Raw genomic sequence first — 27,786 nt, 5'->3', positions numbered from 1 at the left:
GGGTTACGTCATCTCCGCGCGCCAGCTCCGCGGGAACCTTTAGGGGGCGGGAGGTGCTGGCAGCGCGTGATCCTGGGGCCTTTCTTCCGCGCGCATAGGTACGGGGTAGGTAGGGGGGTGGGAGGGCCGGAGGGTTCGCTGGCGCCCCGCTGCCGCCTGCACTCCGGATCCCCAACCCCGATCTTCGGGCTGCCTGGCTTTTCTGGCGGGTGGGCAGCGCGGGGACACTGAGGGGAGGGACCGCGTCCAAGAGCGCCTCATCGCGGCCTCCCTGTGCGGTGGCCGGGCCCAGATTGCTCCCTCTGCCTTTGCCAACCAATTCCCAGCCCCCTGCGCCGAGGCCAGACAATGCCTCGTGCCCTGACGGTAACCGATCGCTTCCTGGCCCTTTTCTCCTGCCCCGCTGACCTGCCGAGGCCGCTTCCTACACCACCACCACCCTCGGGTCATAGCTGGCAACTCTTGACTTCCTGGGTCGTAGCTGCCACTTCCCAGGCTGCCTGAGCCTTCTGTGGTCACATTCCAATCCCTGCCCTACCCCAGGGCCATTACCGGCCTATTCTGGACCTTTCAGAGATAAGAGAGGGGACCTTGGCAGTGTAGGGCCCAGTCCCCTGGGAACAAGGGAGGGGGTTTCAGGCTGCTGTCCTTGGTTCCGAGAGCTTAGATGCCTCTCCCCAGGCATCCAGATATGCTTCAAAGAAACCATGAGCGTGATCCTATGGAGGCCCACCCCAAGATATTGAGAGTTGAGGAAAGATAGAGATTGTACAGGCCATCAGTGGGGTCCTCTCTAGGGACATCTCTCTACCTAAGGAGCTTTAAAAAACTCCATTGTGCTCCCAGAAGGATGACAGATGGCGAGCAAGCATTTGAAACCATGTCCCTGAGGGCATTCATCTTGGAGAAAGGGACAATAGGCATACAATTTTGATGGACCAAGGGTTGTCTTGTGAAAGGAATAGGCCTCGTTTAATTTTCCTGGACAGTGTTATGCTGACCAGTGTGTAGAGGCTACCGGGAGGCCAGGTTAGCTTAGTGCAGTGGTCGGCAAACTCATCAGTCAACAGAGCCAGATATCAACAGTACAACGATTGAAATTTCTTTTGAGAGCCGAAAACCGACTTCTGCGCATGGGCCACGAAGTCTCAATCGTACTGTACGTGCGCGCCCACACGTGGTATTTTGTGGAAGAGCCACACTCAAGGGGCCAAAGAGCCGCATGTGGCTCGCGAGCCGCGGTTTGCCGACCACTGGCTTAGTGGAAGGATCAATTTAACAGTGTGAACTCCCTATCTCTGGAGGGAATAAGCAAAGACAGTCCAGATTGTTTTTTATTGGTTGATTGATTTGAGAGAGAGAGAGAGAGAGAAACACCCACCGGTTGCTCCATCCACTCATGCATTCATTGGTTGCCTCTTGTATGTGCCCTGACTGGAGATTGAATCCAAAACCTTGGTGTATCAGGGTGACGTTGTAACCAAATGAGCTATCTGGTTAGGGCCAGTGGAGGTGATTTTTCCTGCCCCGCTGACCCACTGTACAAGGGGTAAGGATTACAGTAAATGATGCCAGGGGCCGACCGTTCAGACCCTGCAATCTCCTGCTGGTCTGAGTTGTCTCCTCTTGTGGGAGGAGCTTGGAAGCCACTTGTTAAATTCTCACTGCGTCTTTTGGAAACTTGCCCAGCTCTGCACTTCTACATGTTCGGGTTACTTTTGAGCTGTCACGGGGACAATTCCTTAATTTGAGTCCCATTATTACTACAGCAACTGCCTTATTTGTACACTCTCCTTGACACCAGAGCTTCTTCACCCTAGTTACTTAGCTGTTTCTTCCATGAGACGTCACTGTTCAAGAACTAAAGGATTTGAAGTCCTGCTACCCTCTCTCTCTTTTTTCTTTTTTTTTTTTTGAAACTGTTTTCGACTATCTAGAAAGCTCTTTTGAAGTCTGCCATTTGCTTAACCACACTGGGTCACATGCTCTTTTGTGGGTTTCAGAGATAATCTATTCCTCCTGTTTATTTTAGGGCTAAGGCACTGATGTTGGAACAGGAAGCTTCAAAAAGCTTAAAAGAGTCTTCAGAATGGCTTTGAACCACACAAGCTAGAAATCGCCCCAGAGCAGCGCCTTCAGCGATGCATCCCCGCTGTTGCGCTTTCCTGGCGAGCTCTCTGGAGGGGTCATTCTGCAGAGAGCCAGAGAGCTGATGCTCACGGGGCCAGATTAGTGGAGCTGGCTTTTCTGGTTGAATCCTCTGGCTTTATTATATTCTCTCCCAGGGTTCTCAGAGGCATCCATGGAACTGAAGGGCTTGCCAGGAGGGAAGTGGCACTTTCATGTTGAATGAAAACAAAGCAAGTGACTGAAAACACTTAAGACCTCCCACGTCTGGACTCACTGGATCGGGGACACAGAGGAACGGTCACTGCTGGGGAGGAAGACGCCATAACTGGGAAAGAAAATCCAAATAAAGAGAATGCGAGCGACCTGAAAGTAAATGGCCACCTCAACAGAGAGGAAGTCAGCCTCGTGGTGAGTAGCAAGGCCCGCTGTGGCTTAAGTTCCTGCCAGGCTGCTGGTCTGATATTTTGGGTTAACTGAACATCCCCAGCCAGATTGTCTTGATTTTATTAAGGGGGGGAAAAAAAGCAAAAAAAAAAAAAAAAAGCCATTTTCTTCAGAGCAGCTGAGTCAAACATTTGAGCCGTTTCTCACCAAAGCTGGTGTGTTGTAACTTTGCAAGCTTCTTGCAGTGTCCCAACGAGGCGAGCGTTGCCGGTAGATTGTACAGAAGATAATCGTGGCCGATCATGCCTGTGGCTTTGATGATAACGTGGGCGTCGGAGCCCTCACTTTTGAAAGATAAGAAATGGTTGCGCTGCAGAATTACACCATGAGGAGGGGCTTGGCCAGTCCTCAGTTTGGCTGTTGCAGGGTATTGCACCATGTCTACCTGCAGCTCCAGTCCCTTCACATCCCCAGATGGGTTAAGCCTCTCTGGTAATTTGGCTCAGCAAACGTGAATGGAGGAGATGAAGGCGAAAGGCCTGGTTTAAAGAGACTGGGCAGGGTTAGTGCCTGATGGCATACGTGTGGAAGTCAAACAGATGGAGCAGTTCAAAATGACACCCAGGGTCTCCTATGTGCACTAGGAAGAGTGGGGGGTTGCTTCTACCCCAAGAATACAGGCAAGGGTAGACTGGGCCGCAGCAGTGGGGTTTCTGAGTTGAGTCTGAAACACTTTGGGGGCTTTCTGGTCTGGACCTGCCCTGACGCCAGTAGCACATCTGGAACTCAGGAAGGGGGGCGGGACTAGAAACTGAGTTAGTGCTTGTCATCAGAAAGATAAGGTGGGAGCCAGAGAGGGGGATTGGCGGGGGGGGGGGGGGGGGGGGGGAGTTCCAGGGGGAAGAGCACAGGTGACAGTGCCTCACAGCTCCTCCTTCTTCCACTCTAACCTGATAGTTGTGCTCGCAGAGGTTTGGAAGTAAGACTCAGGCAAGCCTTTGTGGAGTTTGCCTTGCGATCTTAAAGAGGTTGTTGTAATGATATGGCAGAGCAGACTATAAGACCAGGGGAGAACAGCAGCTGTGGAAACTGAGAAGAGGGATTCCTCTGGGGATCCGCAGTTTGATGAGGGATCGTGTCTGAGTTAGTCCTTGTCAGGGCCGAAACCGGTTTGGCTCAGTGGATAGAGCGTCAGCCTGCGGACTGAAAGGTCCCAGGTTCGATTCCGGTCAAGGGCATGTACCTTGGTTGCGGGCACATCCCCAGTAGGAGGTGTGCAGGAGGCAGCTGATCGATGTTTCTCTCTCATTGATGTTTCTAACTCTCTATCCCTCTCCCTTCCTCTCTGTAAAAAAATATCTATAAGATATATTTTTTTAAATATCGTCAGGTTTTGTAGGCAGAGAGGGGTCCGGTGCTTCTCTGTGACCTTTAAAGGACCCCAGTTTTCCCTGAATTGAAGCCTGCAGTTTATTTTCTCCCTTTTATCGCCGGGGCCCCAGCGCACACTTAGGCCCTCAGTGATATTTGTTAAGGGAATCCTAGGAATTTATGGATTCATTTAGAAGGGCTATTTCGGGGGATCATTGTGCCCAGCAGTTGTGCGGAGTGCTTCTGAGACGTTCTGACTTCCTTGCCTGTCAGGGCCTTGAAAGACAGTTTACCATGTGGTTACGCAGTTCAAGTTCCACATCTCCAGTAAGAGGCGTTGCTGTGGGCACCCGTCTTTCCTGTCTTTCTCACAGATGGTCTGACTGCTGGGTAGAGGCATATTTTTAGTTCGGCTCAACGGCACTTAAGAAATGGTTTTATCTATTTGTGGCCGCTGGGTTCTTCTTCCTCGGGGGCCACCAGAGGCTTTGCAAACGCCGAGTAATGAGCTCTTGCGGGCTGGGAAATAGGGAGCCGTGCCTTCGGCTGATCCCGGATGAAAGGCAACAGCTCTGCTCTGTTCTCTTGCCAGGTGGAATTATTTTTTCCTTTACGATGGTTCAAAGGTAAAGGAAGAAGGCGATCCAACAAGAGCTGGCATTTGTTACTTCTATCCTTCCCAGGTGAGCCACACAGCGTGCCACTGTTTCGTGGGCATCCACAGAACAGAACTTAGGCCTTAACGTGGTGACTTTTCAGAAGTATAGGGTTTACGTTGGGACACTTTTCTTGGGGTAACCCAGGCACTTGACACTTCTACTCTCTTATACTTAGTCGTAGCAGTTCTTGTTCTGGTCTTTATTTTATTTTTATTTTTTTTAATTTTATTAAGGTATTATATGTGTACATATCTTACCATTGCCCCCCCCACCCCACTCCCAAACATGCCCTCACCCCCCAATGTTTTGCATCCGTTGGTTATTCTTTTTTTTTTTTTAATATATTTTTATTTATTTTTTACAGAGAGGAAGGGAGAGGGATAGAGAGTTAGAAACATCGATGAGAGAGAAACATCCATCAGCTGCCTCCTGCACACCCCCCACTGGGGATGTGTCAGCAACCAAGGTACATGCCCTTGACCAGAATCGAACCTGGGACCCTTCAGTCCCCAGGCCGACGCTCTATCCACTGAGCCAAACCAGTCAGAGCCCGTTGGTTATTCTTATATGCATGCATATAGGTCCTTCGGTTGATCTCTTTTTTCCCCCACCTCTCCCTAACCTTCCCGCTGTAATTTGACAGTCTGTTTGATGCTTTACTGCCTCTGTATCTATCTTTTTGCTCATCAGTTCATAATGTTTTTTATTATCCACAAATGAGTGAGATCATGTGGTATTTTCCTTTCATTGACTGGCTTATTCCACTTAGCATTTGTTCTGGTCTTTAAACTCCCAGGCAGCTCAGTGCTTCCATCTTACCTGGCTGGCTGTTACCGCCACGATTTTCTCTCTGCCCCATTGCTCCCAGTTTTTGATCGGCTCGTTAAAAAAATAACACAACTTTTATTCAAACATACACAAAAGTATCATGAACCCTTACATGCCTGTCACCAGCTTTAACAGTTTTCAACACTTTGCCAATTCTTATGACCCAACCTAAACTCCCTGCCCTTTTATTCTTGGGGTATTTTGCAGCAAATCCTAGACATTGTGTTATCTCATCAGTATCAAGTAACCTCTCTAACCGAAAAGGACTTTTTCATTTAAAATCACACCTAACAACAGTTACAATAATTAGTAACAATAATTCCTTAATACCCTCGGATAGTGTCTATATTCAAATTTGGCCCATTACTTAGATGGTGCCTAGACCTAGTTTCCTTCTCTCTTCCTTCCCCCTTTCTCGCTCCTTTTCCTGATCAGGACCCAATCAAGGTTCACTGTTCCATTTGGTTATTTTGTGTGTTGAGTCCCTTTTACCGGGTAGCAGTCCTCACCCACCCATCCCCTTCCCCGCTCTATGCATCGAGTTACGAAGAAACCAGGCCATTTGTGCAGCAGAACGTGATCATGTCCCCCGCTCTGGGTTTGCTGATGGTGTCATTTAATGTCTTCTATCCACTGGGTTTCCTTTAAACCGGTGGTAAGGTCTAGAGCAGCCTTGGGCAAACTACGGCCCGCGGGCCGGATCCGGCTGTTCTATCCGGTTCTTTTGCTCTCCCCTCCGCTCCTTTACTTTGAATTTATATTATTTCACACAAACACTCCATCCATGCTTTTGTTCCGGCCCTCCGGTCCAGTTTAAGAACCCATTGTGGCCCTCGAGTCAAAAAGTTTGCCCACCCTTGGTCTAGAGCCTTCGTGAGGTTCAAGTTCATTTCTTTTAAGCAAGAATTCTTCATAGGTGGTGTGTACATTTTCTGCTCATCACATAATGTTTGGCTGCCCTGCAGCTGAGTTAATGCTGAGATCCATTAGGAGGCCTGTAAATTCACTCATGTGGTCACCCTCTGACTTGGATAATTGGGATTAATCTAGGCTGCTGTGGCCACCCTGCAGGGGATATGAATAAGGATGAAAGGCTCATGCTTCTGTGCATGCCGGGGGTTAAATTATAGGGTATAATTCTAGGGAAAAAAATGCAGTTCTGTGGATCATCTGATGTGTTCGCTGTGGGTGTTCAGGCAGGGGTCCACAGGCTTTGTCTGAAAACAGCTAAGTATTTTAGGCTTTGTAAGAAGCCACAGATGGTCCTCATCACATAGTCTTTGTTGTTGTTTTGACAACGCTTAAAAAAAAATTCTTAGTTCACAGGCCATATAAAAATAGGCCGCCAACTGGATCTGGCCTGCAGACTATGTCTGCTCTAAGGAATGACACAAGAGTCCAGCAATTTCAACTTCCTGTCTGGAATTGGCTGCTTTCCCATAGACCCTGCGTGACCAACAGGAGCTGCTCTGTGGCCAGATTGCTGGAGTGGTCCGCTGTATCTCTGACATCTCTGGCACTCCTCCCACTCTCATTCGCCTGCGGAAACTGAAGTTCGCCATCAAGGTGGATGGAGATTACCTTTGGGTGAGTTTAACAGGGGGTGGGGCTGGCAAGCAGGCAGCACCAGGCCAGCCAAGGGGGGTGCCTCTACCATGAGTCATTGTCTGGGTGGTAAGTATCGTGATAATAAGGTTTAGAAAGCCTGTGTTGTTCGAAGGTGAACTGTATGAATCCTCCTTCCTATATAATAAAACCCTAATATGCAAATCGACAGAATGGCAGAAAGACCAGAGGAACGACCAGTCGCTATGACGTGCACTGATCACCAGGGGGCAGACACTCAATGCAGGAGCTACCCGCAGGCCCCGACCAGTGGTGGCAGCAGGGGGCGGGGCTGGCGAGCAGGCGGCACCAGGCAAGCCAAGGGGGGTTCCAGCGGGGGCCCCCAATTACCCCACCGGTCACCCCACAGATCATCCCGATCACCTGCCAGGCCTAGCGACCCTACCCATGCACGAATTTGTGCACCGGGCCTCTAGTATTTACTATAAAACTCAACTGTTTGGTATGTCAGAAAAAATTCATAATGAAATGTTGGAAATAATGCCAACAAAGATGAATATCCTTCCTTACATTTGAACACCCCTTCTGCTCAGGAATACTTTAAGTGTAGGCGTGGGAAAAGGGCACTTTAGACTATATGGTACTACTATATGTAAAGAAATGGTTGTTCTTTTTTTTCTTCTTTTTAACGGTTCTTTGAAACCTGTCATACATGCATCAATGCCTTAGTTTCCGGGTCATTTATCCAGTAAGTGGAAGTATAAAGAAGTAAAGGTGGCAATTAAAAACTCAATTTGCATCACAGAATAAAGAGAATTTCTATAGGTTGGTTTAAGTCTTTCAAAGGAGAGGAAGAACCAGCCATGATATGTCAGAAATGTTTGGCGAGTTCATCATAGGAGTGAAATAATACATATAACGTTCCTCTCTGCAGGCTCTGTCATGCTTACGTTTGTGAGATTCATCCATGTTGCATGTATGGGCAGTGCCTTCCCTTTCATTGTTGAACCTCATTCCGTTGTCTGAAGACATCACAGTCTGCTTATTCATTCTCCTTTATTTAAAAAAATATTTTTTTTGATTTTAGAGAAAGGGGAAGGGAGAAGAGAGAGAGGAGCATTGAGCCCACAACCCAGGCATGTGCCCTGACCTGAAATTGAACGGGCTACCTCTCGGTACACGGGACGATGCTCAACCAACTGAGCCACAGTGGCCAGGGCTCATTCTCCTTTTTCCGGACACATGAACTGTGTCCAGTTTGGGGCATTTAAGAATAAGGCTCCTAGGAACATGCCTGTATGAGTCTTTTTCATGGACATAAGTTTTCATTTCTCATGAGTAACTATCTCCGTGTGGAATTGCTGGGTCTTGGGGTAGGTATATGTTAATTTTATACCACCAGCCCTTTCCCCAAAGTGATTGTGCCATTTTATATCCCCTCCGACGACGCGTGAGAATTCCGGTTATTTTACATCCTCGTCAGCACCGATGTTGGCAGATGTTTAATTTCAGCCATTCTGCCGGATGTGCCGTGGTAGCTCACTGCAGTTCCATTTGCATTTCCCTAATGACTAACGGTATTAAGGCTTTTTCATGGGCTTAAGGCCATTTGTATATCTTCCTTTGCAAAGTGTCTACCCAAAGCTTTTGTCCATTTTGTAAATTGGTTTTTTTCTTAATTGAGTTGTAGGGTTTTTATATATATATCCTGGATACAAGCTCTTTGTCAGATACCTATTTTAAAGATATCTTCTCCCGCTTTGTAGTACTCTTATTAATTTTCCTAATGATGTCTTCTGATGAGCAGATGGTTTTCATTTCAATGAAGTCGACTTTATCAATCTCATGGTTATTGCTTTCTGTATCCTGTCTAAAACCGTTGCCTACCTCATTGGAGAAGATGTTCCCAATTTGGGGGGAAGTTTATAGTGTTCGCTTTTAAATGTGAGTCTGCAATCCATCTTGGATTAATGTTTGTGTTTGGATGTGAAGTAGAGGTCAAGGGCCCTTTGGTTTCATACAGATACTCAGTGGTTCCAGCACCATTGTTGCAAAACTCCCCTTTCCTATTGGATCCTTCCCTGTTCGGCTCCTCTGTCGAAGGTCAGGGACCACTTAAAGCGAGGTTGTGTTTCTGGGCTGCCTGTCCTTCCGCTGGTCTCTTCGAAGATCTCAGAGGGGTAGCACGCCCCCTTAAAATCAGGTAGGGTAAGCTGTCCTACCTTTTTCTGTTGCAAGTTAGCTTTGGCCATTTCAGGTCCTTTGTGTTTCTGTAGTAGAATCAGTTTGTCATTTTCTTTTCTTTTTTAAAAATATATTTTTATTGATTTCAGAGAGGAAGGGAGAGGGGAGAGAGAGAGAGAAGCATCAATGATGAGAGAGAATCATTGATTGGCTCCCTCTTGCACGCCCCCTACTGGGGATCGAGCCTGCAACCTGGAGAATTGAAGCCGGGACCCGTTAGTCCACAGGCCGACGCTCTATCCGCTGAGCCAAACCAGCTAGGGCCAGTTTGTTATTTTCTAAAGCAAAGCTGGTGGGGTTATGATCAGAATCGCATCCGATCTATAGCTCAGCTGGGGAAGCAGCAGGCTCTTAATCGGGGCCAGTTGGGTCACATCGGTGAAGATCTAACTCTTGGGTTACATCAGGAAGAAAACAAAGGTCCTAGCCTCGGCGGAGCGTACATTCAGAGGGAGTTTTTAAATGTTCCTTCCTGCCAGCGTTGGTTTGCTCCTTTAAGTGTCTGATGATTCCCTTAGGAAAGATTCCTCGAGGTAGAATTGCTGAGTCAAAGAACATGAACTTCTTTCCGGCTCTTTGGACATATGGCGAGGTGCTTTCTAGCGGAGCCAGCGTTTATCTTCGTGGAACGACGCTGGGACGCGCGGGGATTTAGTCAGTTTCTGTTCTCAGAGCCCTTGGTCCAGCTCGGGAGAGGCGGGGGCTCTTTGGGAAACAGTTTCAGCCCAGGGTTTGCAGTGAACCCGTATTAGACATTCAGTGTCCAAATAACAGGCCTAATACTGTGCCGGGTCCGAAAAGAGGTCAGCATTGGCTCGGTGGTCAGGGCAAGCTGCGTGGAGGTGCTGGCATCTATGACGGGCACTGAAGGGATGGGAGGGCCCTGGGCAAATGAACAAGAAGGAGGGCATTTCAGGTTGGGTGATGTGTACATTGTTCTCTGCGGAGACCAGCTTGGCTGGAGTGGAGGGTGCGGGGCTGGGCAGTAGATCAGTTTCAATGGGCTGTGGAGTCTGGCTGTAGCGAGCCCTGGATGCAGGGATTCGGGGCCTGGAGTCAATACAGGAAAATGCCTGTGTCCCTGTTTCCGTCGTTACAGGTGCTGGGCTGTGCTGTGGAGCTCTCCGATATCAGCTGCCAGCAGTTTCTGCATCAGCTAATTGGATTTTTTAACTTTTACAATGGACCTGTCTCTCTGGCTTATAAGGTATTTTTTTTAATATATTTTGATTTTTTACAGAGAGGAAGGGAGAGGGATAGAGAGCCAGAAACATCGATGAGAGAGAAATATCCATCAGCTGCCTCCTGCACACCCCCTACTGGGGATGTGCCCGCAACCAAGGTACATGCCCTTGACCGGAATCGAACCTGGGACCCTTCAGTCCGCAGGCCGACGCTCTAGCCACTGAGCCAAACCAGTTAGGGCAAGGCTTATAAGGTATTGAGGAGCCTAAATGTGGCATCTCCTGTGCAAAACCGATACTGCCGGAACACAGCACTTACTCTGGGTCTGTTCCACTCTAACAAACACACCGCGTGCAGCCCCCAGGTCAGGGACTCCTGGAGCCCCTCTCAGATGCCTTTGTTCCCCAGTGGCGTGGGTCACATTCATTCCAAGGGTTTACCTCCATCTCCTCCCCCCGGGGTAGGTGGAAAGAGCAGGGCCCTGAGTCTGCGGTGGGGGGTTTGTCAGGGTAGGAAGTTCCCTTCCCTCTGCCAGTTTCCGTGTGAGGAGTAAGTTGGTAGTTGGGATCCTTACCGAAGAGGCGTCTCTCAGAACCTCAGCTCCTGAGCTTAGGCTGTTTCTGTTTCAGAATTGTTCCCAGGAGGAACTGAGCGCCGAGTGGGACACCTTCATTGAACAAATTCTGAAAAACACCAGTGATCTGCATAAGATCTTCACTTCCCTCTGGAACTTGGACCGGACTAAAGTAACACCCTCCTCCCCCTTCTCCTGTCACCTATGGGAATCGAGCTTGACACCTTGGTCTTTTCCCCTTGAAATGAACTATACGGGGAGAGAGGTGATGGATGTGTCATTTCTCATCAAAGTGGTTAAGACCTGCACTAAATTCCATGCTGCTGCTCACCAGCTATGTGAGCCTGGGCAAACCAAGGCGCCTCTCGGAACCTCACTCTTCTTACCCATAAAATGGGGTCATAGTGCCTGCCTCCCAGAACTGTTTTGATGATGAAACGAGACAATACCTAAATGACACAAATACTCAGTAACGGTATTACTATTATTTTCCTAACGTCCCAGAAATGTTGAACTAAGTCATCTGAAAGTCCCCTTCTCCCTTGATAATAATATATGATGTAATTATTCTCACCATTAGGAGTGCCATTACAGTGCTAACACTGTACAGACAAGGTCGCCCTGTCTGGGAGGGAGTGGCTGAGAAGTGTTTCGCCTCTGAGCCACTCCGTTGGCCACTGGCATTCAGTGACACGTAGGCTGCCTGTGCGGCTGGCCTGGCCACCTGCGCTGCCTGGAGCTCTATGGCCTTGATCTTGGTGAACGTCACATCCTCATTGGGCGGTGTTTTCAGGGATGTTTGGCAACTGACTCCTTACAAGGAAGGTGGAACTGAGGCGTATCCCGAGTGAAAGCCGTGATGTTTTCACTTCATGTCATGGAAGAGAGTTCTGGGCCCCTCAGACATCCAGTCAGCTAGTCCCGGGGGGCACGTGCTTCAGAGGGGGGATGGGGGTGCGGCGGGGTGGACGTCACCTGGCACATGACCTGCAGGCCTCCTGCCTGCTGGTCCCAGCATGGATAGGCAGGGTCTCCTGGTCAGTCTGTGTGTCCCCTGGGAACAGCCACATACCCTATTCACTGTGCCCTCCAAGAATTTGGCATTTAGTGGTGAAGGGATTTTACCAGGTGACACGGTCTCCTTTTTCCAGGCTTTGGGTTAGGACCTGCCCACATTCTACAATCTCCTTCCCTTTCCTTCCCTGAATGGAGGCTTGCTAACTTGTGGGCATGCTTCTTGCCCTGCCAGGTGGAGCCCCTGCTCTTGCTGAAGGCAGCCCTCATCCTGCAGACCTGCCAGCGCTGCCCTCACGTGCTAGCCGGCTGCATCCTCTACAAAGGCCTGTGAGTACCACCAGACCCTCTCCCCCACCCCGTCCCCTGCTGCAGCCCCTGCGGCCAGATCATTGCCGCCCCAGGTCGTAGGCGGGAGCTCTGTCTCAGGCCACTTCCACGTGGGCTGGTTTGGCAAACATCAGGTAGGTCAGACTTGATTGTGGCTCCGTACCTGTCTTTGAGCAAAGCTGGGACATTGGAAACTGTTGTGTCCAGAAAACAGTCAGGAATAGAAAAGCGAGGCATTTATTTATTTATTGAATTTATTGGGGTGACATCGGTTCACAAAACCAGACAGGTTTCAAGTGTACAACTCAGTAAACCATCATCTGCACGCTGCGTCATGCACCCATCGCCCCAAGCAAAGTCTCTTTCTGTCCCCACTTCCCCGCCTTTTCTCCACCTACTCCCCACCCGCTTCCCCTCAGGCTATCACTACACTGTTGTCCCTTGTCTATGTGATATGTGTATGTTTCCTGGCTAATCCCTTCATCTTCTTTCATCCAGCCCCGCCTCCCCTCTGACAGCTGTCAGTCTGTTCCATGCATCCATGAGCAAAGGCAGTTTAAAGAGATCATATAATTCTCAGGACGGGGCATGTGTGTCTAGTTGTCAGTCTCTAGGTCAGTGGTCGGCAAACCACGGTTCGCGAGCCACATGCGGCTCTTTGGCCCCTTGAGTGTGGCTCTTCTTCAAAATACCACGTGCGGGCGCACACGTACAATGCGATTGAAACTTCGTGGCCCATGCGCAGAAGTCGGCTTTCAGCCTGGGCGAGTCTGTTTTGAAGAAGTGGCATTAGAAGAAGTGGGGGTGTCGGTCGGTCAGGCGACGGGAGACGCGGCGCAGGGGAGGCGTGCGCGATTCGTGCACGAGTTGAGTGAGCCGGGCAGTCAGCAGTGTCATGTGCAGTGGTTAGTGCTAGTCGCGTCCGCAAATCGCGCGCAGGTGACAAAAGTACCTACTCGAAGCATAAAGTTACCTGTATTTTTCCAACCAGCTGCAAATCCTACAGGTATTTTTGTCATCAATTTAAGAATTGTGATTATTTTGTGTTGGTGGCTTTATTATTATGAAACTTTTTTTTAGGTGCCCTGTTTGACATGGCTACAAAGAAGAAGCAAAGAAAAACGGAAGACGAAAACCGTGAATTTAAAGTTGAATGGACCGAGACTTTTGCGTTTATTCAAAACTTAAATGGCCTTCCGACCTGTCTTATTTGTCAGGAAAAATTGGCGCATAACAAGAAATCAAATTTGGAGAGACACTTTACAACTAAACACGTGTCATTTAGTACTAAATATCCTGTCGGTGATGCAAGGAAGAAAGCAGTTGAGGAACTTCAGAAGAGTCAAGAAAAACCAAGTTCTGTATTTAATTACTGGACGCAATCTTCCAACAATGTTAATATTGCAAGTTTTGTGGTTAGTCAAGAGATTGCTAAGAGAGGAAAACCATATACAGACGGTGAATACATAAAAAGTTGTTTTATAAATGCATCCGAAGAGCTATTTCGAGATTTTAAGAACAAAGCAGATATTCTAAAAAAAATTAAAGCGTTACCATTGTCGGCTAAAACAGTGAAAGATAGAATAGTCAAAATGTCTTCGAATATAACCGACCAGCAAGTCGAAGATCTCAAATTGGTTTCAGCTTTATCAATAGCAGTTGACGAGTCTTGTGACATAAATGATACAGCGCAAGTTTCACTTTTTGTACGATTTATTTCACCTACAGGTCCTAAAGAAGAACTTTTAGGATTATTGCCACTCAAAGGTCAAACACGTGGAGAGGATATAGCAAATGCTGTAATTGAGTGCATTGAAAAACATGATATTCCACTCGATAAAATTGTCTCAATTTCAACAGACGGGGCGAAAAGTATGACCGGTGTAAGAAACAGGTTTGTTGCTATTTTGAAAGAAAAAATTAATCACGAGATACTTACTTACCATTGCATCATTCATCAAGAAGCGCTTTGTGCGCAGATGTTTCCAGAAGAAATTTGCAAAGTTATGGAATTGGTGATTAACATTATCAACTCCATTATAGCTAAAGCTCTTAATCATCGCCAATTTAAAGATTTTTTATTTGAAATGGAGAGTGAGTACGCAGATCTTCTGCTGCATAACAGGGTACGTTGGTTATCAAGAGGAAACGTTTTGAAACGTTTTGCTTCCTTATTAACAGAAATTAAAGCATTTCTCCTTGAGAAGGGTGTTCACTATCCAGAACTAATGAACGATCAGTGGATCCAAAAATTTTATTTCATGGTAGACGTTACATCTCATCTAAATCAGCTTAATCGTAAACTACAGGGGAAAGGAAACACAATTTTTTCCATGTTAGAAGAAGTTATTTCATTCGAAAACAAATTATCTCTTTTTGCTCAAGATTTTGAAAGAGAAACTTTGATTCACTTTCCAAGCCTGTTGAAACATCGCCAAGAAAATAATTCTGATATTGACATTTGCTATTTCAAAACAACACTTTTAAATATGAGGGAAGCTTTTCTCAACAGGTTTCAGGAATTCAGAAACAGCAAAGCGACGTTAGCCTTTGTTAAAAATCCTCTTAATGCTATTGTAACAGAATTAAATTTTTCTCCCTTTAATATTGACATTGGCAACTTTGAAATGCAATTGCTGGATTTAAAAAACAAAGAGTTGTGGAGCTCGAAATTTGAACGTCTTTGTGCTGATATAGAAATATTGGAGAAAAACAAATGTGAACTTAGTTCACAGCACAAGTGGTCTGCTTTGAAAGACCTGGAGAAGGAAGATATGTTGATTTTTAACACCTGGAATAGTATTCCTGACTCATATAATCAACTGAAAAAACTAGCATTTGCTGTTCTTTCCTTATTCGGGTCTACATATTTATGTGAACAATCATTTTCAAGCATGAACCTTATCAAGAGTAAATTGAGAAATCGTCTTATTGATGAGAACCTGGAATCGTACCTAAAATTGAAAACAACAACATACAAACCTGACTTACCCAAACTTTCCAAGGAGATGCAAGGCCATTGTTCACATTAGTGTTTGTCAGTCATTGTCATGATTTAATTTTATGGATATTGTAAGGTAAATTGTAAGGAATTGAATTTTATCAATAAATAATATCGTTATTAAGTATGATATCGTTTTATTCAACGTACCTATAGTTTAACTAAGACTTAAAACTTTAAGTGAAGTTTATTAAGTTAATTTTAGGGAACGTTGTGGAGTGAAAGAAGATGTAGTGTCGAGGATTGAGAAAGGTATGTTGAGATGGTGTGGACATATAGAGAGAATGAACGAAAAGAGAGAGACGAAACAAGTATACAGGATGAGTGTGGATGGGAGAGTTGGAAGGGGTCGACCTCAGCGAACGTACCTCAATCAGACTGAGGACGTTTTTAGCAAAGGCCAGCTTAGGAGTACCCTAATTAAGTTAATAACAATGTACCTACCTATATAGTTTTAAAAAATTTGTCTCTCAAAAGAAATTTCAATCATTGTACTGTTGGTATTTGGCTCTGTTGACTAATGAGTTTGCCGACCACTGCTCTAGGTGATGGTAGTGCAAAGCCCCCAAGGTCACCAGCAGCGGCATTCTCAGCGAGGGGGCGGGGCCTGTGGCATCCTCAGGGAGGGGGCGGGGCCTGCGGCATCTCAGGGAGGGGGCGGGGCCTGCGGCCTCCTGTGGCTGCAGCTCAGCTCTGCAAAGCGGTGGTAGTGCTTCCTCTCCTCGGACTCCTGCAGCCTCTTGGCTGGACCGTCCCTTGCTTGGCTCTGAGATCTCTACACTCTCACGCACTTGGAGGGCCTCTTCATGAGCCTGAGTGCCTAAGGGGCCCTCCACGCATCTTCCAGGGCCTCTCCTCGTGGAGGGCTCGCCCTTACAGCCCAGGGCAGGCAAGGCTGGGCGCTGTGCCCAGAGCTTTCTGATGGCCGAGGGATGTGTGGCTGGAATAACTCTCCAGGCCCCTGGGGGACTCGGGTCTTCTAGGCCAGTGGTTGGCAAACTGCGGCTCGCGAGCCACATGCGGCTCTTTGCCCCCTTGAGTGTGGCTCGGCGTTAGAACCACTTCTTCAAAATAGACTCGCCTGGGCTGAAAACCGACTTCTGCGCATGGGCCACGAAGTTTCAATCACACTGTACGTGCGCGCCCGCACATGGTATTTTGTGCAAGAGCCACACTCAAGGGGCCAAAGAACCGCATGTGGCTCGGTGGCCGCGGTTTGCCGACCACTGTTCTAGGCTGTGTTCCCAGCCGTGAGATTTTCTCAGTCCATATTGATCTACCTCATAGTAGCTGCACATTTATTAGTTAATTTAAATATTAATTTAACAATTCATGAATAGTTAAGTGATTAATTTAACTGTTCTCTTTTTGATGGAAATTTAAATTGTTTACCCCCTTTTTTTTTTAACGATTTTACCTTTTTTTCCACTGTAATGAAAATTCTTCTGCATATTTCTTGGTACAAGCCAGTCAAAGGGTTGGGACATTTAAAATTTTAATGGAAATCGCCAGAGTGCCCTCCATGAGGGCTTTACCAGTTGACACTTTCACCAGCCGTGTCCCCAAGATCCGGGCCAACGTGGGGTGTGCGGAATCTTTTCAGTTCAGAGTCCTGCAGTGTGTTTCTTCTCACACTGTCCTTGTTCCTGTCTGACCTCCTAGGATTGTGAGCACGCAGCTCCCGCCCTCCCTCACGGCCAAGGTCCTGCTTCATCGAGCTGCACCTCGGTACCAGGTATGGCTCAGCCACCGCCTGGCTGCGAGCTTCTGCACCAGGCAACCCTGGCAGACTGGTCCGCCCTGGATGGACAGGGGCGGCTGTGGGGGCGGTCACCTCCCTCCATCTTGCCAGGACCCCAGGCCTGTCGGTGTGATTTCCTCCAGAGTGACTTCTCCAGCAAGGCTGGAAGAAAAGCTTGCTTTCCGCGTGGTGGGCTTGGAGAGTTGGGCAACTATTAGAACTTGACTTCCCTCAATGCTGGACCTTATGTCAAAGAGATGGATTTTTAAAAATACATTTTTATTGAGTTCAGAGAGGGAGAGACAGAAACATCAATGATGAGAGAGAATCACTGATTGGCTGCCTCCTGCATGCCCCCTACTGAGGATCGAGCTCGCAACCCAGGCATGTGCCCTGACCGGGAACTGAACTGTGACCTCCTGGTTCATAGGTTGATGCTCAATCACTGAGCCACGCTGGCCAGGCAAGATGTTGGATTTTGATAGATGCTAAAGGATGACTTAGGAAATCAGAAACTCTTTTTAAATACTTCCGTTGTATATTCATTTAATTGTTTTTATAATGAGAAAAACACACATGGATGCTCATTGAGAATCAAACTGCCCACAGTGGCACGTGTGCATTGATGATCACTTCTTTCTTTCGTTTTACTTGATTCGGCTTAACATAGGCGGTCACAGGTTAAATGTTTCGTAGGGATAGCTCTGCACTTACTAAATCAGTAGCCATTTAGAACGATGGCCGAGCTCTCGTCCCGCTCCTTCCCCTCCGTCGGTGGAGGCGTCATTAGAACAGTCTTTCTGGTAAACTATTTATCATGAGGGTCACAGGACCTTCACGTTTTCGTTATCCTGGAATCTGTGCGAGTACTGGGCCAGGGCTATGGCAAAGGAGGCCGTATTCTGGAAGGGTTCTCTGAACGTACAAAAGAAGACACGAAGCCCCACTTTTACCCCCAGAGGGGAGACACTGAGAAATCAGAACGGAAAGCCTGATGTGAGTGTGGGTGGAGGCGGGTTTTCATCTGCCCCCCATGGAGGTGAGCAGGCAGCTAGGGCAGCCTCCCTTCCATCTGCTTCGCTGCTGGCACGTGCTGGGGACAGGCGTCTGGGACAAACCTGCTTTATGAGCAGATGGCCTAGTGCAGTCCCGATGGTTAGCGAGGAGGAGAGTGGAACCCAGCGCCAACTTGTGTGTGTTTATTTTCAGAGAATACCTACAGGAGGGGATGCCCTGCAGGAGCGTGGTAAGTCGTGAGGCGCACTGGGGATGCAGTCCTCTATGCTGCCTGTCCCTCTCCAGTCCTGTGAACGGGTCCCAAATGGTATTTCATCTGCTTGGAAGATTAGGGAAATGGATGGAACAGAGCTTCGAGTACAAAGTTAGCCATGCAAATCCTAATTGCAAACAAGGCTCGTGATTTTAGGCACACCTTCTTTAAAAATTAACTTACTGGGTGACATCGGTTAGTAACGTTAACCATTGGTTAATAAGTTACAGTTCTATAATGGGTTTTCTATATACTGCATTGTGTAGGCGCACCTTTCAGCTCCCCGCTTCCAATTCCTCCTTAACTCACTCTAGCGAGACAGCTCAGACAGGTTCTGGGGGACCCTGACTGGGGGAGGGACAAACGGCCAGTGCCCGGAGGACCTAGAGCAGGACTGGACGCGTGCCCAGGAGGGTTGTTTGTGTTATTTTGAAGCATAGGTGGGGCACATTCCTATGGTCAGCTGGAACTGTTTTTTCCCCAGTGCATGTCTTAAGTGCCACTAAATTTTCATGCGCCTTCTCCACCGCTGGGAGCAAAGGTGTCCCCGTGGGCTCTTCCTTGCCGACCACAGAAATCGTGGCTGCAGTTTTGTGCTTCTGTCTGGGCTGAGGAGTGTGTCACAGCTCTGCTCTCTGACCCGGCATGTTGGGGCACATGTGTCACCCTAAGGACAGTTACTCCCCCTCCTCTGGTCCAGGGGGGCCTGTCCATGTTGCTTTGTGATTCCAGGAGCCGTCCTGCCCCCGAACGTCCACATCATGCCTGTTTTCGTGACGGAAGAGGAAGCTGCCAGTCTCCATGAGTTCCCAGGGGAGCCTGTGGCCAGGTAGGGGAGCACCGGGCATCTCCTTAAGCCACGCCTTAGGGACCCCTTTCATGGGTTTATGCACGCGAGCCCCTGGGACGTCCCATCCTTCCTTCACGCCATCTTCTCCGTGCTCTGCCCTGGAAGGGGCTCCTGGGACGTCAGCAGAGAGATACGAGGCAGCGGGATGGTGACAGGAGTGTGGGTTTCAAGACCCCAATCTGTTGTTTATCTGCTGTATGACCTTGGGCAGTGCATTCACTACCTGAGCCTTAATTTTTATAAACTGGACCCAGTAGTACCTACCTCCTGGGCTCCTGGTGAAAGCTGAAGTATTAGTATAATGCCCAGTGTGGGGTAACTTATACTAGACCCCAAAGGTGGCTGACTCCGTGGGGCCTGCCGTTTTCAGTAGCTGATCCTGGCATCACTGGTGAAGCCCCGAGGGCCAGGCATCGCCTCGTTTTTACGCCTGTGGTTTGGCCTCTGAGGCTCTGTGGCCCCAGTCACCCCAGTCACCGATGCAGTGCGTTAATCTCCCCGGGGAAGGGCCGGTGCCCTGTCTGTCGCTATGTCCTCATATCTTCCCTGTTCGCCAGCCCTCCCGCATCTCCAGCCGGACTCCAGGGGTGCTCTGCTCGGCACCCTCAGAGGGGTGGCAGCCCCTCTGCCCGGAAAGAAGACGGGCACGAGGAAGCAGTGGCCTGGCCGTGGGCAGCCACCCCTGAGCCCAGGCCCGCCGACGCCGCTTGGCCAAATGGCGGTGGGGAGAGTGGACACCGCTCCGACCGTGACCCGGAGAGCACGCAGCCTGCAGAACCGCAGGCCACTGCCGGGGACCAGAGTCCTGGCCTCCGCCGCTCCCCGGTGACAGGGCGGGAGCCTGGTCGGCCCAGGGGGAATGAGGAGCTGGACTTGTCTGAAATCCACATTCCAGAAGCTCCGGAAGCGGAAACAGCCTCAGGTTCTCCTGCCGTCTCCAATGGGCGTGTCCCAGATGGCGGTGGTCCTTGTCCCAAGGAATCTGTCAGCAACCCGGAACCCAAGGAGGCGCTGCCTGGGGGCACAGCCATCGCCATCGTCGGCCTCCTCTCTCCCTCCGCTCCTGACACGCTCACCCGGAATGGAGCCCTAGAGCAGCACGAAGACCTCTCGGGGGACAGTAGCCACGCCCCCGTTCTTAGGGGAGACCTCCTCCCCAGAAGTACAAGCAGGCCATCGTCATCGCCTCGCCCAGATTCAAGGCAGAGAGGAACTAAGCTTCCGGAGGGGGGAGAAGGCACGGAGCCGTGTGTGGATGGGGATCAGGAGAGCCCCTCAGCCCCCGGCGGCCTGGAATGCCACTCGGGCTGTGCAGACCTCCCAGACCACAGCCCCTCCATAGACAGCACTGACCCCAGGGTGACCCCAGCACGCCAGGGAGAACTCGTGCGCATGAACCTCTACACTCACAGTGTCAAAGGGCTGGTGCTGTCCCTGCTGGCCGAGGAGCCCCTGCTGGGAGACGGCGCTGCCATCGAGGAGGTGGTGAGTGCTCCGCCCCAGCCCCTGGGCACGCGGGCAGGGAGGGTGCTCCCTGACGCAGAGCAGGAGGGGACAGGGCTCCGTGCTGCGTGCCCTGGTGCAAAGGCCCTTGCTGATTTGGGGGGATGGGGCGGACCTGCCTCCCTGGGTTTGTGGGGTGAGTGAGAGCAAGCCCAGGGCACAGCTGGTTTTGCGCGTTCCCGGTTCTTCCGGTGTCTTGGACGCGGAAGACCAAGTTGGAGTCTTGATTCCGGCTGTGGGACCAGGCACACAGGCCTTTGCCCCCCGGAGCCTCCGGTTCCTCGTCAGCAGTGTGGGGGGGCGACAGGCCCTGCTGTTTCAGACAGTGTGGTCATGCGCACACGGCGTTGTGCCATCACTACCGTTGGCCTCACTTCTGAACCTCGGCAGCTGTAGGATCTGAGTCGTCTGGAGTCTGGCCCTGCATGGTCACAGCCGGTGTTGGGACTTCAGAAGCTCCCCTTCCCTGCTTAGCTCCCCGCCCCCCCTCGCCACTGTACCACGGTGGGCTGGAGGCTCCTTCCTAGAGGGCCTGGGACACCCGAAAGCCTAACTGGCTCCAGAAGTTCCTCTTAACGAACCGTCCCCGCCCTGCCCCACTTCCAGCAGCACCTTCTCTGGGGCCTGCCCTGGAGAGGCAGTTGCTATAGTAACAGCCTTACTGGAGTTGGCAGGGAAGTGGTAGCAATAGAACAGGAGGCTGAAATGGCTGCAGGGTGAATGGTGTCCTGGGGCTTGCCTTGTTTTTGTTCTTAAATCGATGTTATTCTAAGCTGGTCTCATTAGCATGCAGGGCTGTGACCCTCCTTAAAGGAGCACGTCACCTTGCAGCTTAGAGGCAGAGGGATGGCAGCTTCCGTGCTCAGAGCCCCAGGCGAGACCGCTCCTCTGCAGACCTGCCTGCTTCTCTCTCCCTTCTCCTCAGCCACTGTCACCAGTGGTGGCTCCTCAGCTTCCAGCCCTCCTTCACCACAGCTCCCAGCGCCGCCGCCGCCTCTGACAACACAGGGTCCACGGGCTATACGTCCTGTGAGGCTCTGGTTTTCCTGGTCTTTTCTGCTCAGTCTCGAGCTGTAGACAAATTATTTTGAAGGTCCAGTGTTTGGATGCAATAAGGTAGATACGATCGCTCTTACCTTCCCCCCAAAAAGAAAAGGAAAAACCAGTTCAGGCTGCATTTGAAGAAGGAAGTAAGATGTATCCTGTAGACTCAGTGTGTGCTAACCACTTGACATCTATCCTTTAGCCAGGCTGTGGGAGGTTTTGGGGCAGGCACTATGGCTCCCATTTTACCCGCAAGAAAACAGGCCTCCTTGAGATAAAGACTTAATGCAAGAAGCAGGCCCAGAATTCTTGCTTGTTTCTCCTCCCCCACCCAGCCACTCTGTCCCCTGCTGACCTGACCTTGGAGTGGTCAGTGGGAAGGGGAGGAAAAGGGGAGGTGCCCGCCCTCTGTGGCTCTGGATATGTGGACTCGCCCTTGGTGGGTCACAGCCCATCCATGTTGTTCGGACAGCTGCCTCCAGGAGCTTTCATGTAAAGTCAGGTGCAGTTAGGGTAGGCCCGGGACAGAGAATGCAGCTTACTGAAGAAGACGCTCTCTTCTGAAGAGAGTAGGGTGTGATAACTGATGAGCTTGCTGGTCTGAAGCTGGGGTGAAGGCCCCGACCCGAAGGCTGCCTACCTCATCATTTTGGGAGAGGGCCTTCATTGCCTTTTTGCCCCAGACCTGATTTCCGCCCGCTGCAGTCTAGAAAAGCAAGGCCCTACAGAAGGGTAAGCTGCAGCTCAGATGTGACAGCGAGCACACCCCCCTCCTTGGTTCTGTCACTCACTGGCAAGGCAGCCTGGTGTCATTTTGCCATCTTGTCTTTCAGCGGATCAATTGCCATCTCTCTATGTTGGCCCAGGGTGGGCGGCTGGGAGGTGGGCGGGAGGGGATGAGCAGGGAGCAGCCAGGAGAGATAGGATCAGTTCAGAGGGAACAGACTAGACTCCCACCAGGGGGCAGCATAGAGCTACTGATAGTTCCTGCTCAAAACGCAAAGGCCTCTCACTGACCTTCACATACCGGGATCACACCAGTTCTTCATGACTGCATGGGACACTGTGCTGTCTGTGTGCAGGGGGTGAGCTTGGGGTTAGGGCAAGAGTGAGATATGGAGGTGCACCCCTCCCCGTGAAACCGGTGCTTCTGAGGGAATGGGTCAGGGCATCGTTGGTTCTGCAGCTTATGGCACTCTCACATTTGAGCCCCTCGCTTTGCTGTGAACTAGAAGTGGAGGAGCCAGGAGTTAGGCCCAGCTCCGTGTTTCCAGGGCTGCGGTGAGGACTGCATATGTGTAGCATGTATCAGGGGCTGGCAGACTTCTAATGCCAAGGAACACACAGCAGATATTTTCCGCTTTGCACAACTACTGAACTCTGCTATGACGGTTCACAACCTTAGACAGTATGTAAATAACTGTGTCCCAATAATACTTTATTTATAGACACGGAAGTTGGAACCTCAATAATTTTCATGTGTCACGATATTAATCTTTTGATTTTTTTTCCCCCCTAACCATGTACAAATATAAAAACTCAGCTATTCTTAGCTCTCAGGCTACACAGAAACGAATGGGCTGGATGTGGCGCAGGCCATGGTTTGTAGGCCCCGGCATATATGGAAGCACTGGGTTACTAGTAAATAATGTGCACGTCATTGGATGAATTTCACTTTCTTGCCTCTATAAAAATGCCTTCTCTCAGGGTCGCGCCTTAGAGTTTACAAAGCATTTTTTTAAATGTATATTTATTGATTTCAGAGAGAGAGGGAGAGATAAAAAACACCAATGATGAGAGAGAATCATTGATGGGCTGCCTCCTGCACGCCCCACACTGGGGATCGAGCCTGCAACCCAGGCATGTGCCCTGATGAGGAATCGAACCGTGACCTCTGGGTCATAGGTCGACGCTCAACCACTGAGCCATGCCAGCCAGGCAGGGAGGGCTTTTAATACAGGTGCTGGGCCTCACCTCCTGACAGTCTTCTCAGCCGGGGCCTCTGAACCAGCGCAGAAAACCATTTGACCGACAAGACCCGGCCCCTGCAGCGCTATGCATGGCTGTACCGGTCTAGATGCCCGGAGAGGGGAACTCCTTGCAGACAGTGGAGGCCTGGGGAGCCCAGGCCTGGCTGAGAGCCCGGGAGGGTGGGGGGCCCGGGCAGGGTGCTGGGCAAATAGGCAGCCTCTGTGGGAAAGTCGTAGCTAGAGGGAGAGGTGCGAGGGCCAATAACAGTGGCTATTTCTGGATGGTGGGATTATGGGCTCTTTTTCTTTGTTTTTCCTTCCTTTTTTAAAAAATATATTTTATTGATTTTTACAGACAGGAAGGGAGAGGGATAGAAAGTTAGAAACATCGATGAGAGAGAAACATCAATCAGCTGCCTCCTGCACACCCCCTACTGGGGATGTGCCCGCAACCAAGGTACATGCCCTTGACTGCATTCGAACCTGGGACCCTTCAGTCTGCAGGCCGATGCTCTATCCACTGAGCCAAACCAGCTAGAGCTTTTCCTTCCTTTTAAAATGTATTTTTCTGCTCCCCTGTTTTATTTCTCTATACTTTTACAACAGCATTAAGATGTATTGGCAGAAGTTAGCACTTCTCTAAAAATGGGTAGGAGTGTTGGTCAGAGTCCTTTCTGCCGAGTCAAGCAGCCACGCAGGTGTTGTTCGGATGACCGTTTGCTGGGCGTGGGGCCTGCGGGTTAACCGCAGCCGTGGCCTGTGGGCTCCTCCACAGTTCCACAGCAGCCTGGCGTCCCTGAACGGGCTGGAGGTCCACCTGAAGGAGACGCTGCCCAGGGACGAGGCCACCTCCTCCAGCAGAACGTACAACTTCACGCACTACGACCGCGTGCAGAACGTGCTGACGGGTAAGGAGCCGGCAGTGTGCGCAGCGGTGTGGCTGGAGCGCCTCCTGGAGGGGGCGGAGGTTAGACCTGGGCCCAGTGAACGGAGGATGCCGCCGCTCCGTCCAGAGCTGTCGGATGTGCAGTTGGCTGGGCTGCTGTCTCCTCACCTGCAGCCCCGCTCCCACTGCCTTTAGCATTTGCTTGATGAACCCCTCCTTGCTCATTGGTCTTTTTCTGGCTGTCTCTCCAGTGTCTGAGAGAATTCTGCACACACATGGTCCAATATCTGTGATAATATTCTGCCTAAAATTGTGATACCCACAAACCGGTGTCGCTTACGATCGGGGACAGTGCCTGCACTGCTGCTTGGTGGCAGCTGTCAGGGCCCAGCTCCCTGCAGGCCTTTGTCCCTCCCCCTTGGCACCTGCACTTGTGTCCGAGGCGACAGGCCCAGGTTGGGGAGATCTGGGAAGGAGTCCGCCACTCACAGCTGTATCCTCTTCTGGAAGCGAACCTGCCCCAGGTGGCCACACCCCAGGACCGCCGCTTCCTGCAGGCCGTCCGCCTGATGCACTCCGACTTTGCCCAGCTGCCCTCCCTGTACGAGATGACCCTCAGGTGAGCCTTCCCCAGTGTCACCTCCCAGTCCTGCACAGCAATCACCTTCCCGGGGGCCTGGTGGAGCCTTATTCATGAGGAACATTCCAGTTACTGCCTGTAGGGTCTTCTTTTATTCGCCCTGGTGGCTGCTATTATCTACTCGCATGCTTTCCTGTGTCGTGTACTTTTGGGGTCCCATCCTGGGGCTCAGACCTGCTTAGGCATTGGGGGACAACAGTGAGGACACCTGATGTCCTCACCCTCTCGGAGCTTTCATTCCCTGCTGGGGAGGAGGGTCTCCATCTCGTCATAAATGATGCTGAAGCGATGTATGGTCCTCTGACCTGTCACATCATCGTGCTCATTATAGTCCTCAGTCTTCTCCCAGCTCAAGGAAGTAGACATTTCCCCCTCACCCATCAGCAACCCAGAGATACCCTTTGTTATTAGTTTGGTGTATATTACTCCAAGTTTTGTTGTTTTTAATTTTCTTTTTTTTATATGAAATACAGGCTATTAATATTTCTGTTAATTATTTTAAGTCTTTCTTCTAGAAAACAGGATCATACTAATGTACTGTCCACAAGTTCCTTTTCCATTCCATCGCATGCCCTAAACACCTCCATGCCAGTCGCAGATATCTCATCATTATTGTAATCTGAGCATGTAACCAAGTGAATTCTCCTTTCTCCCCACATGCTTCTCTGTGAAACCAGTAGCAGGACATAAGGCAAGTGGGAAGGTCCGAGGGGAGTGCCTACCATGTGACTAACATCCCATTCAGTCCTTGGGACGATCTGGACACGTGCATTTTCCCCTCATTTTACAGATGGGGACACTGGAGCACAAGCAATAGCAGTGACTTGCCCCAGAGCACATTCTTTTAAAGTGGCAGGGCCAGGCTTCGAACCCCCGTCTCTCTGACTCTAAAGTACATGGTCTCCCGTTTCCAGTTTGGGGGGCCTCTATGGCAGGCCCAGACAGTCTGTGTGGTCTGAGATCTGCTCCGGCAGCGTCGGGCTATCTTCTCTCTTCCTCTCCTAGAAATGCCTCCACGGCCGTGTACGCCTGCTGCAACCCCGTCCAGGAAACCTATTTCCAGCAGCTGGCGTCGGCCACGCGGAGCTCCGGCTTCCCCAGCGCCCAGGACACCGCCTTCAGCCTCCCGGGCAAAGCCAAGCAGAAGCTGCTGAAGCACGGGGTGAACTTACTGTGACCTGGGCCTCGGGGGGGAGGGGGCCTCCCGGAGATGACTGTCCAACGCAGTGCCCACCAAGGAAGCTCTGCCCTTTCACACAGAAACACCCCTGTTCACTTTCCTGGGAGTGTGCCTTTTTAGGAAGCGATGACGTTTGAGTGTTGGATACCCCTTTACAGACTGGAGCGGACGGGGTAGTTCTTCGGATCCGCAGACCCAGAGCACGTGATAAAGACCTTGATTCACTGGCAGTGCTGGGCCAGAACAGGTGCTTCAGCTCCTTGTACCAAAGAGGTTCAGGGCCAGTTAGATCCGTCACTGGGCTGAGGCGCCTGACATCTGCCGCTGTTCCATCCCAGCCTTAACATGGGTCACAAAATACAGGTGGCATTCTTTCTGATCTAGAACATAGTTGTCCCAAGTGTTTTCCAGCCCTGCCTGCAGGGGGCGATACGAGGTGTGAGCGCACAGAGAGGTGGCATGTTTGTTAACGAACTGCCTGGAACACCACTTCCCAGTGGGGTTGTCTTCCCAGTGGTCCTCCTGGGAGCGAGGGCTGGGACAGTGGGGAGTCGGGGGGGCGGGGGGGCACGGAGCTACCTTGTCTGAAGTATCCTGGAACTAGACTCAAAACTTAAGAGCCCTGCCCTGACCGGTTTGGCTCAGTGGATAGAGCGTCGGCCTGCGGACTGAAGGGTCCCGGGTTCGATTCCGGTCAAGAGCATGTACCTTGGTTGCGGGCACATCCCCAGTGGGAGGTGTGCAGGAGGCAGCTGATCGATGTTTCTCTCTCATCGATGTTTCTAACTCTCTATCCCTCTCCCTTCCTCTCTGTAAAAAAGCAATAAAATATATTAAAAAAAAAAAAAAAGAGCCCGGCCCTGGCCAGTTTGGCTCAGCAGATAGTGTCAGCCCGTGGACTGAAGGGTCTTGAGTTGGAAATTCCAGGGTGCAGGCTCAATCCCGGTAGGTTGCATGCGGGAGGCAACCAACCAATGTGTCTCAGATCTGGGCTTTGCACCGCTTCCTCTTGAGTGTCCCCAAATGGGAGTTTCCAAAATGTTTTGGGGCAAAAGCAGACCTGTGCTTCTGTGTGGCTGTGTGTGAGGGAACCACATTCATTCGTGCGTTTCATGGCTATTACATCATAGACATGCTATGATAATGCGGTGTAGACCCTAGGATGAAGCTATTTACCAAAGTCTCCTCCCAGTGTTTACTGGAAGATTCCATTTGAAAGCTGTGATGTTAATAATTGCATCTGATGTTTATGGCATGGTATCTTTCTCCTGAAACAAGTTTCCAAGGGCTAAAATAAAACAGCCAAAATTGCCATTGAGTTCTGATTAATTAAAGAGCAACGTTTCTAGTGACCAAGTTAAGGTGGGGGTAAGGTGTTTGATGTCTGTGCACGTATGCACATATTTTGCGTGGACA

General features: G+C 50.2%; 1 protein-coding gene across 3 annotated transcripts; it reads left to right on the top strand.

Annotated features, from left to right (window-relative positions):
• The first annotated feature begins 27 nt into the window (after positions 1 to 27).
• Positions 28 to 27,682, top strand: HPS4 (HPS4 biogenesis of lysosomal organelles complex 3 subunit 2). 3 transcript variants are annotated; one of them, XM_080650173.1, is made up of 14 exons: positions 28 to 98; positions 2,286 to 2,538; positions 4,478 to 4,568; positions 6,816 to 6,959; positions 10,282 to 10,389; positions 10,997 to 11,113; positions 12,191 to 12,285; positions 16,949 to 17,021; positions 18,237 to 18,273; positions 19,030 to 19,126; positions 19,705 to 20,632; positions 24,440 to 24,572; positions 25,061 to 25,169; positions 26,196 to 27,682. In XM_080650173.1, the coding sequence occupies exons 2-14, from the start codon at positions 2,504 to 2,506 to the stop codon at positions 26,365 to 26,367; spliced, it is 2,139 nt and encodes a 712-aa protein (XP_080506299.1). In that variant the 5' UTR covers positions 28 to 98; positions 2,286 to 2,503; the 3' UTR covers positions 26,368 to 27,682. The 3 variants fall into 3 exon arrangements, with proteins under 3 accessions (XP_080506299.1, XP_080506301.1, XP_080506300.1); XM_080650175.1 differs by lacking the exon at positions 26,196 to 27,682 and adding an exon at positions 25,871 to 26,009; XM_080650174.1 differs by lacking the exon at positions 26,196 to 27,682 and adding an exon at positions 25,868 to 26,009.
• Positions 27,683 to 27,786: the final 104 nt, after the last annotated feature.

Source organism: Plecotus auritus (genome assembly GCF_963455305.1).
Source record: "Plecotus auritus genome assembly, chromosome: 13".
NCBI classification, from domain to species: Eukaryota; Metazoa; Chordata; class Mammalia; order Chiroptera; family Vespertilionidae; genus Plecotus; species Plecotus auritus.
The sequence above is the reverse complement of the archived record's forward strand: the minus strand, read 5'-3'. Positions and strand labels throughout refer to the sequence as shown.

Coding starts and splice junctions, on each gene's coding strand:
- HPS4 (XM_080650173.1), top strand. CDS start 2,504: ATGGCCACCTCAACAGAGAGGAAGTCAGCCTCGTG. Junction 12,286..16,948: donor TGCATCCTCTACAAAGGCCT/GTGAGTACCACC, acceptor CTGACCTCCTAG/GATTGTGAGCACGCAGCTCC. Junction 18,274..19,029: donor GGATGCCCTGCAGGAGCGTG/GTAAGTCGTGAG, acceptor TTGTGATTCCAG/GAGCCGTCCTGCCCCCGAAC.